Source organism: Ixodes scapularis, unplaced genomic scaffold (assembly GCF_016920785.2).
Source record: "Ixodes scapularis isolate PalLabHiFi unplaced genomic scaffold, ASM1692078v2 PGA_scaffold12__126_contigs__length_90152505, whole genome shotgun sequence".
Lineage (NCBI taxonomy): Eukaryota > Metazoa > Arthropoda > Arachnida > Ixodida > Ixodidae > Ixodes > Ixodes scapularis.
The window spans coordinates 35,024,602-35,035,189 of record NW_024609838.1 but is presented as its reverse complement, the minus strand read 5'-3'; the positions used below and the strand labels follow the sequence as shown (position 1 = coordinate 35,035,189).

Sequence of the window (10,588 nt, the reverse complement as noted above, 5' to 3'; positions counted from 1 at the left end):
AATTAAAAAGCTAATCAACGAACTCTAACCAATCAGCCGGCCAACCAGTATGCCCCCGGCAACCCCCGACGCCCGCCGCGGCCGGCAGTCCGCTCCCGAAGAAAGCCCCCTCCCCCCTCTGACGCTCCAATTTTCAGGACCCCCGAAAGTCCCCGCAGAAACACCCGGCATACATACATACATACATATACATATACACACACACACACACATACATATATACATATATATACACATATATATATATATATATATATATATATATATATATATATATATATATATATATATATACATACATATATACATATATATACATACGTACACATGTACACTGGGATTTTCGGATTGAGTGTCAGATCACAGTTCTTTCAGATGGATGGTTGCACATTTACACAGTTCCTTTATGTCCGCTTTGCTTTCAAATGTCCCTTGTGTGACGTCACTCGGGAGGGAGCGCCAGAGCTCGATGGTTCTCGGGAGGAGCGTGCTTCTATGACGCTCCGTCCGTCCAAGGAGGGGTTGTAGTTATCGGCGCGATTCTTCCTCACATACCCTAGGAGAGGCGTAGGAGGGCCACCCAGCGTGCAGGCTAGGAGGCGGAGCGAAGCCACCTGCCTACGGACAGACAGGCAGTTCCACCCCACAGCTCCGAGAAGTTCCGGGGTGCCAATGTCCCTGTATTGCCTTAGCTGCGGCGGCGATTGGCGACGCAGGATAGCATAGGCCGCGCGCCGTTGCACACTCTCCAGCGAGGCAATTGCGGCGACCTGTCTAGGGCTCCACACCGACGAGCAGAACTCAAGCTGCGGGAGCACTAGTGCGGTGTACAAACTACTAAGCTGACACTCCTAGACACTGACACGTGGCGGAAGATAGGGAAGCCCACCTTGCAAAAATGCGACTACAACCTCTTCTGCTTCAACCAGAAGAAAATCACGGTCCAGGGACGGTGCTTGCTTCAGGTCACGCTTGGAAAACGCTCCGAAGAGCTAGAAGCATTGGTGACTGACAAGCGACACACCAACCTGCAAGAACGTGGATACACAGGCTGCAGATCGACCTCAACAAATTGTTTATTCGATCTGTAGAACTGGAAGTAGAAGCCTCACTTCAGACAATGTTGGCAACATTTCCGACCTTGTTCTCCGGCGACTTGGGCTGTTGCACTAAACTCAAGGTCCAACTTCAGTTCAAGCCTGACGCGAAACCAAAGTTCTTCAAGCCCCGCCCAATACCGTTTGCTACGCGAGAAGCAGAAGAGAAAGACTTGGCCAAGCAAGTCAAGAACAGCGTTCTCACACCCGTGGACTTCTCGCAGTGGGCCACTCCAATTGTGGTCGTCCCAAAGTCGGATGGATCGGTTCGAGTCTGTGGTGACTTCAGTGTCACTGTAAATCCTCAGCTAGACATAACCCAGTACCCACTGCCACGTCCAGAAGAATTTTTCGCTAAACTAAATGGAGGCAACAAATTCACGAAGCTGGACTTGTCAGAAGCGTATCTCCAGCTGGAACTCGATGAAGAGGCAAAAACGGCTCTCGTGATCAACACGCACAAAGGTCTGTCTCGATTCAACCGGATGCCGTTTGGAGTCGCCTCCGATCCAGCAGTGTTCCAGCGCACGATGGACCAGGTAACTGCAGGGCTCGAAGGCGTTGCCTGTTACCTCGATGATATCATCGTCACTGGGAGAGATACTCCTGAACACCTCAAAAATCTTCAACAAGTGCTCCAGCGGCTAGAGGAATACGGCTTCACGCTCAAGAGGGAAAAATGCGCCTTTCTTCAAGAAAAGGTCGAGTACCTCGGGCAAGTCGTTTCCGCCGATGGCTTCACGCCTTCCATGAAAAAGGTCTCGGCTATCCTGAATATGCCAGAGCCCAAGAACATCAGCCAGCTAAGACCTCTCCTCGGCATGGTGCAGCATTACGGCAAGTTCCTTCCGAACCTTGCTGACAAATGTGCGCCACTTAACAAGCTACTGAGAAAAGACACCGCCTGGCAATGGAGCTCCGAGTGCGTAGATGCGTTTGAAAACATAAAACAACAGCTGACGGCTACGGAGGTTCTAGTCCACTTCAACCCTGATCTGCCAATTTACCTCGCGGCGGATGCATCGTCAGAAGGCGTGGGCGCGGTGATATATCACAAGATCAATGGCAAGGAACGCCCCATAGCACATGCTTCTAAGACACTGAATTCGTCAGAGTGTGCTTATGCACAAATAGAGAAGGAAGCACTTGCCATCATCTTTGGAGTCCGCAAATTTCACCAGTACCTTTGGGGACGCAAGTTTGTGCTCTATACTGACCACAAACCTCTGACAACCATATTTGGCCCCATGAAGGGAATCCCCGTGACATCGGCAAACAGACTCCAGCGTTGGGCCCTTATACTAATGAACTACAGCTACACAATTGAGTACGTGCCAACAGCAAACTTCGGAAACGCTGATGGACTTTCGCGTTTCGCACAAGGTCCCGACGAGGACTTCGACAAGGAAATGGCAAGCGGAGTTTTCACCATCTCCTGTGATACAGAACATGTCTTTGCGCTTCACACCCAGAGTTTGTCTAAGTTACCAGTGAAGGCAAAGGACATTGCCACGGAAACTGCGTCAGATTCTGTCCTCTCCCAAGTACAACGGTACATCAGTGAGGGCTGGCCAGAAAAGGGGACGGACTCCGACCTCACGCCATTCCATAGACAGAGATCGGAATTAGCCATCCTCAACGGTTGCATCCTATGGAATTCGCGAACCGTAGTTCCACGCAAATTCCAGCACCAAGTAATGGAACTTCTTCATGAAGGACACGTGGGTCAAACAAAAATGAAGATGTTGGCACGGTCGTACGTGTGGTGGCCACACATCGACAGAGACATTGAGCGCACGACGCAGCAATGTGAGGTCTGCAGCAGTGTTTGCGACAACAAACCACACGTTTCTCTTCACCGCTGGGAAGCTCCGGAACTGCCGTGGCAGAGACTTCATGCTGACTTTGCACAGCTAGATCAGCAAAGCTATCTCATCGTCATAGATGCGTTCAGCAAATGGCCTGAGGTTATGCCGGTGAAATCCATAACAGCGGCAGATACCATCGACGCTTTGCAGGAGATTTTCTCTCGTCAAGGCCTGCCACAACAACTTGTCACCGATAATGGGCGACAGTTCATCAGCTCGGAATTTAAAGAATTCATGGACAGCGGCGGAATTACTCATCTCTTTACCCCACCTATCGCCCCAAGTCCAACGGACAAGCAGAGAGTTTTGTAAAGACATTGAAGACTGCTCTTCGACGTTCCTCTGGAAAAGAGAGGAAGGCAGCCATCCGAGACTTCTTGCTCAAGTACCGGATCACCCCCCACACCTCAACGGGAGAACCCCCGTGTCAACTGCTCACGAGCAGGCCCTACCGGACGGTTCTCGACTTACTGAAGCCTTCCAAGGTACGGACCCATGCCAAAACGGCAAAGAAAGACAAGGGAACCGCTACCTTCACAATCAAACAGAAAGTGTGGGTAAAACATCCTCTCCACAAACAACACTGGATAAAGGGCGTTGTCACAAAAATAATTGGCAACGTCATCTACGAAGTTTCAGATGAAGATCGCAAAACCCGTCGGGTGCATGCAGATCACCTGAAACCAAGGTTGACATATGACGATCCCGACACTTCAATATTCCCAATGGATGTGCCAGGGCCTTCTCAGGTTTACACCCAGCAGGAGGCCACCGACACACAAGTTACTTCGGGGTCTCCATTGCAGCCAGACTCCAGTAGGAGATACCCGACCCGCAGTCGCCTCAAGCCGGACCGTTACAAGCCTTCTTAAGAGGGAAGGAAATGTGGTGATTGCAAAAGATCATCGTCTTCTTTGTCAGCAGAGCACGAGCTCGGACACGGGAGCTCGTGAATTCCGTTCTTCGGCGAGTTGGAATCTTGGCAGCTGGTCATGTCCCTCTGACCTGTTGTATTGGAATAAACCCTTAGTACACCCCTTGACTCGGGTCTACTACAATATATATTATTGTTGTATATTGTTGAGGTGCACCTCATGACACTGGCTCAAGTTTCATTCCAGGCGGATAGGTATGTGCAAATAGTTGATTTTGAGTTATAAGCGAATTCTAAACGAATATTGTTTTTGGTCAAAATATTTTCTAATCGAATATGGAATAGTTTCTTCAAGCATTTCACTAATGTTGCACTCTCTTTAAATGAAAAACTAGCTGAACTGGCGAAGGTTGTTCCCAAGCTTTCACTTGTTCATTTATAAGCTGATTCGAATCTAACTATATTTATGAACTGTGGTCTCACAAAGTCCAATGGCTATTTTGTGATAACAAGTAAAGAACGCATTTGACAGAAAAATCATACCCACAAAGATGCCCGGCTATACCTCATCGAGGGGATTTATAAATTTTGCTACGTCCAAAGACCCTTTCTTCAATCTCAAATTAAAAACAAAAAAAAAAAACACGAATGGTGAACGCTGGTTGTCAGGGCATCTTTGCCTAACACACACCCTTGCATATAGCCACAGTTTAATCTTGGAAAATCTATGCAATGTATAAACATCAACAAAGTTTCCGTTTTTTTTTTTAATACACCAAGCGCTTGCATGCCCCATCCCGCTTTAAAGGTATGCTTTTCTCCTAAGCACGCGACTGCGATATTTATACTCTTCAAAGTGTTGATCGCGGCGGGGTAGCCTTGTTAAGTGCGCTTCTTACCGAGCACGAGCGCACTGCGGGGAAGCAACACCCGCGGAGCTTCCTTTAGATTTTGTTGCCCCTATGCAGGGCACCCTTGCTTGGTAAGAAGTGCGCTCAACAAAGCTAACTCGCCTCGATTAAGGCTTCGAGAAATATGAATATTACAGTTCATCTCGAAGCAAATATCGAATAGTGTATTAATGGAATATTTGCACAATCCTACGAGTGGGTTCCTTCTGACATTGTTTCTTCCGAGATATAATCCCAGCAGGATAAACTAAAGCTTAATAGTTCCCTACGAAAGATAGAGAAATGGACAAGCAGATGGCAGATGCAGAGAAATTACGAAACAAAAACTGTAGCGATGTCCATTACTTGAAGGAAATCCCCATGAAATTTAACTATTCAGTGAACGGAAGAAAAATACAGAATGTGGACCATCAATAATATGTAAGCGTTATCTTCAATGAAAAAAAAAAAGACAACTGACATGGAATCAACATAATGATAATATTGTTTGCGAAACTAGAAATGGCGCTTCTGAAACAAAAAGTATAGCCTATAAGACGCTAATTAGACCTGTGCTGGAATACCGTAACACCATTTGGTTTCCCCATACGGCGGAAGGATTGAACCAACTGGAAGGCATTCAAAAAAAGACCGTTGAATTCATTCTCACCGTATTTAGTAGCCGCATATCTCAATCGCCCTCTCTCTCTCTCTCTCTCTCTCTGTGTGTCTGCGCATGCGCGCGTGTGTGTGTGTGTGTGTGTCTGTGTGTGTGCGTGCGTGCGTGTGTGCGTGCGTGCGTGTATGTGTGTGTGTGCGTGTGCGTGTGCGTGTGTGTGTGTGTCTGTGTGTGTGTTAAAGGGTAGAAGGTACAGTAAATGGGACCTTGAGGTTATTAAGCAAAAACCAAAGTTTGTTTCGAAAATTATGCCACTGAGATTGGTGACTCGCTCCACCATTTCCCAGGGATAATTCGTATGTCTTCCGGGGGGCTTCAGTTGGGCAACTTATTAAAATAGCTAAAGTAGGTGTGACTGACTGCAAACAAAATTTATTTCAGGGCTTTCTTGGCACTACAGCAAAACCTCAGTGCTTGTTTTCTGCAGACCTTGTTACATACTTTAGCTGTTTAATATCTTACTTCGTATCGTCATCAAGCCTCTCGTAAAAGTTGGGACCGTCAGTTTGACGTCCGTGCTCTGTACATCCAACTAAAGTTTTGGGGTGTCGTATATGTGACAAGGGGTGTAAGACCTACACCCTTGTTTTAGAGTGTGTTTACAAGCTTTACAAGCTTGTACATTGCACTCCCAGTCCCATTTACTGGAGCGAGCGTAAAGTTTCTTTTGTCAGATAATCAAATAAAAACACAATTTCATTCTAAGGCGACGTTTTGAAAGGACTGCAGAAAAGGCACCGACATGGAACTAGAGGATGCCTACCGTTCGGTGATATTTGGATATATATGAAACACATTGAGCGGTTCATGTAATATTGCTTCGAATTCGTTCAATCTTAAGGCAGGACACTACCCAAAAGCGTAGTGCTTTGCATTAAGTTTGAACCTTCGGCTTAAAATTAAGGAAATTTACAGCGCATACTGGCACTTGCGAGGCAGAATGCAGTGCAAAGTTTCATCTGTGTGCATAGATTGCGAACGAAATTTTAGTCGCTTTTATTAGGAACACATTGATATATTGTTTAAGAAAACTATCGTTAAAAGCCTAATGTAATAACCAACATTTTTCCTCATTAGATACGCTACAGGATCCCTGGAGAGTGCAACTCTGAAAACAAAATTTCCAAAAAGTAATTTATTTTAGCTATTCTTGCGCTAAAATAGCTGTGGCTCTTTGTGTTTTCTTTTTTTGCCTTTGATGTTTCCGACAAAATCTTAAAATTTTATGAAAACATCAACAAACAATGCCACAGTTGCCTTGCCCATTAGGTTAGGAAAAATAATCAGTGAGCCTTTCCTTTTGTCCCGATAACAATATTTTTCACAAACAATGTTTTTCAATATTTTTCTAAAGTGAAACAATATTTTTCTAAAGTGAAATTTATTCCAAAAAGTGGAGAGGAAGAAAACGCGTTTAAAGTGGTCGAACCTCTTCCTTCTCTTCAGCATGTGTAAAACGGAAATAATGTATTAAGAAAATAACAATGCAGTGTAAACAAGTGAAACTTTCTGGGAATATTCTAGTCTAGATGTTGGTGGATGTAAATATGACGCTTCTCAAAATCAACTTTTTTTGCAGAATTTTTTTTTTCTGGGTAGTGTTCCCCTTTTAAGAGAACTGCACTGCATTCTGGATGGAAAGCATTTTCAATATATTGAAGACCCACTTAGCTCCTACGGCTTCATGTTAAAAAGAAAGTATATTCTATGAAAAAATAATTTCGAGCTCAAGAACGCCAGAGTTTAACTTCAATCTTTACCTCACGGTTAATATGAGGTTCTGATTTCACGGGAGGACTCCTTTTTCGACGTAGAATCACAAACCCTATAGCGAAGCCTACATATTACTACCTCTAAGCGAGGTCCTATATATACTGTAAAAACAACTATATATTTTTTTTATTTCCCATTGTACAAGCGGCCTTCGTGTGTTTTAATTTGTTCTGCTAACATGACTCTTTGCTCAAATCCACAGCAGCTGACCTACGAGATCTTTAAAAACTAATTTTCGTCAAATGTAGTCGAGTGTAGCAAAAAAGTCGTATGTTTACTTTTGTTTGGTATTGCTTCCATATAAAAAAAAAACTAGAATATATAGCAAAAGGTCGTTTAGTTTTTGTTTTCCAAATAACAACTTTTTGCCGGTAATACGAAGGTTCTCATCGCAAAAAAAAAAAAAAACATCTTTAAAAGAAACATTTTTGTGAACGTTACTGCCTCGACAAAATTAGAAGTGTATTTGCTTCAAAATACTTCTTTCTTTTTCAAATGTATTTTTTATATGTATCGCGATACTTTAGTACGGGGGTATTTCAGTATCTGTATTTTAGCTGTCTTTGTCATGTATCCCAGTATTTGTATTTCTAAATACATTTTAGTGTGCCTCTGCCCACAGCAAGGCCCTGCAACGGTTCTTAAACTTCGGCCCATTAATTGTGGGAATTACTCTCACGAAATTTAGACTGATGGACAGAAAACCGTTTTTGCTTAGGTGCTGTAGTTTTATTTGTTTTTTGGTATCGATCCGTCAACGTTTACACTGTCTTCCGAGTCGCGTGCCGAATAACCTGAATGTTGGGGACGGAAAGCGTCTGGTTGTGATCTCAAACACATTCACAAACTCCCCTCCTTCTTCGGTGGCCTGGAGGTGCTCGTTTCTGAGCGGCAAACTTATCGAGATCCGGTTCAATCACGTCGGAACACCAAAACCGGTCGGCCTCGCTGATGTTTGCACCCGGTAGCCGATCTCCGATGACCATGTCTAAAGGTCATGAAAATATTTTTCTACATTCGCTAAATACTAATCATTATCACTCTGTAACATTAATAACCGAATAAACTTGCCTTAGTTTTTATGTCTAAGCCATGGCAATCGGCAAATGAATTTGAGAGATATGAGCATCGTACATCCCCTCGAACTAGGAGCCAGAACAAGCGGCCACGTGTCCTGGTGCATATCCAATGCCGCCAACGTTAATCATAGCCACGCGCTTGGGTCGGCAAAGTAGAAAACGCGTGCCGAGCTCCAGGCATTGTTAGAGTTCGGTTATTCTCATCACCGCAGTGGCTGGATACGAGCCACTACCCGAGTGTCCGCCGAGGCTGTGATCGTTACGAGCGGAAGGCGTATGCTCACGCAGTTCTCGTGTCCAACCCATGAGCCGTGCTCGACTGTCGTCAGGCGAGTGGTTTCGATACCACAATTACGTCATCAAGTTTTGCGAAGGCGAATCTGAAAGAAGTAGTACCTTTTCCTCCTCGCACTTCCACCGCGGCCAAGAGGCTTCTGAATCAGCGGCGGTCCGTGCGAGTATACTCGGGCCAGACTAGGGCCAGTACACGTCTGCAAAAGTCATGGCCATTGCCACCCAATATCGTTGCATTGCCCCTTTAATGCGCGTTCTTGTCAGTATGTTACGGAACCAGCAGAGGGGATGGTTTCGTAGGCCTCGGGTAGATGGCATCACAGAATTTACACGACAAAAGGCTTTTCCAAAGCCTTTCTTCCCTAAGGCAAGATTTATAAAACTTGCCTTTAAACTGAGCAGACAATTGCACAACTCTCTAATCCTGTACAATGTACCTCATGATAATAACATGGTGTGGTTTACCGCCATGTGCACTGCAGGTTGGGAAATACTCAGTTGTTTGATTTGACATGACATTGTGGAATTGTGCCATTCTGGCAAAAAACAATGTCTGTGTTGCTGTTTTTTTTAAATTTGTGTTAAATGACATACGTCACATAAAAGTAACATGCTGCAGAATAATCAGTGCAGCACTCAAAATTTAGAGGACAATAAAGATTGTCCCGAATAATCTGAGCCAGTACAAAAGGTCGCTGAGATTAGGCTGGAATAGTAGTCACCTGTTCTTTATTTAGTTTCAGCGGTATTTGTTTCTTTTCTTTTTTTTTTTTTTTCTTTCACAGCTCCTGAAAAAGGTGGCCAAGGAGCGGGCAACCTTGGATGAAGTTCTGGCTCCCACGTGGGTCGTGGACAACGATGGCACGACTGTCAAAGCATCAACCTTGTGAACGAAGTCTCGGCATGTGCGATACCAGGGTTTAGTGAGAAAAGCATATTGCAAGCTTTGCAACTCACTTGTGCAATATTGCGTCACACAATGATATTTTTCCCCTTTCAGCTTTTCTTAGCCCTCCCTTTTTTGTGTGTAATTGTTTCAACAAGTGAATTTGCGTATTTATGTTTCATAATATGAAGTATGAATAGTTTATAATAATAAATTTTGTCAATAAACGATTTAACACAATTTTTAAGTTCTTTCGTTGCCCTATATTCTGTAAGCTCGTTAGGCGTAGTGACAGGTGTTGTAAATTATCCGTCACTAGGTCTGTGCAGAGAATGGGTTACCACCATAAATATACCATCGAGAAACATGCCCACAGCCCTCTAGGGACGCAGGCAACGGCAACACTCTAAAACTTCCTCTAGTAGCTTTCATTTTCTCTACCAAAACTTCTACCGCATGACAGCAAGGCTAAAGTTATGATCACCACTGGTATGCTTCCAGATGATGACGATCCCCAAAGCTTAAGTCTGGAGCGAGATGGGTAATGTTTTAGGGTAATTGTGCTGAGCGACAGGGTTGAGAGTTTGGGTCGGAGCCACGCGGGAGGGGGTGTTAATTTCCCGCTGTCCCGCCTGTCTCCAGCTGTGCTAGTTAGTTGTGCATCATTCAATTTGCCCTATATAAATACCACCGGTCTTCTAATCGCTTCTTTATGACTGTAATCCTTTTATCTTCCGTTTTTCCATCGTCACCAGCAAAACCCAGGGCCCCGGCCAAATCTGTTACCAATTCAGGGAGGGCGGGCGAAGCCCCGTGCACTTCAATACCAAGTGCTCTAGTGTCTCGGTCTCATTATGGCAGGCGGTACATAATGTGTCTGTCTCCTGATATTTAGTCTTATACGTCCCTCGTCCTCAAAACTCCCTTTCTCACCTCAAACAGTAAAGAACTTCCCAATGAAATGTCTTGTTATGTCTTATGTCTCGTTTTTGTCTTACCTAGGTAATTCGTAAGACTTTTGCTTACGGAGGGAACAGGAAACATACACCAATCTATGATCTGATATACCTTCTTGAACAGAAACGTTTGAGATAAGAATGTCAGTATTAGCAAAAACCAAGTCAAGGATGGAACAACTCGAGTTGGTA

General features: G+C 44.6%; 1 protein-coding gene across 1 annotated transcript in view; it reads left to right on the top strand.

Moving 5' to 3' along the window:
- Nucleotides 1-9,603, top strand: part of LOC121835203 (aurora kinase A-like) — a 21,207-nt gene extending 11,604 nt beyond the window's left edge. Inside the window, exon 4 of the mRNA XM_042289180.1 lies at nucleotides 9,340-9,603. Coding sequence (XP_042145114.1) covers nucleotides 9,340-9,444 — 105 coding nt within the window. The 3' untranslated portion in view covers nucleotides 9,445-9,603. The remainder of the gene's footprint in view (nucleotides 1-9,339) is intronic.
- The last annotated feature ends 985 nt before the right edge of the window (nucleotides 9,604-10,588 follow it).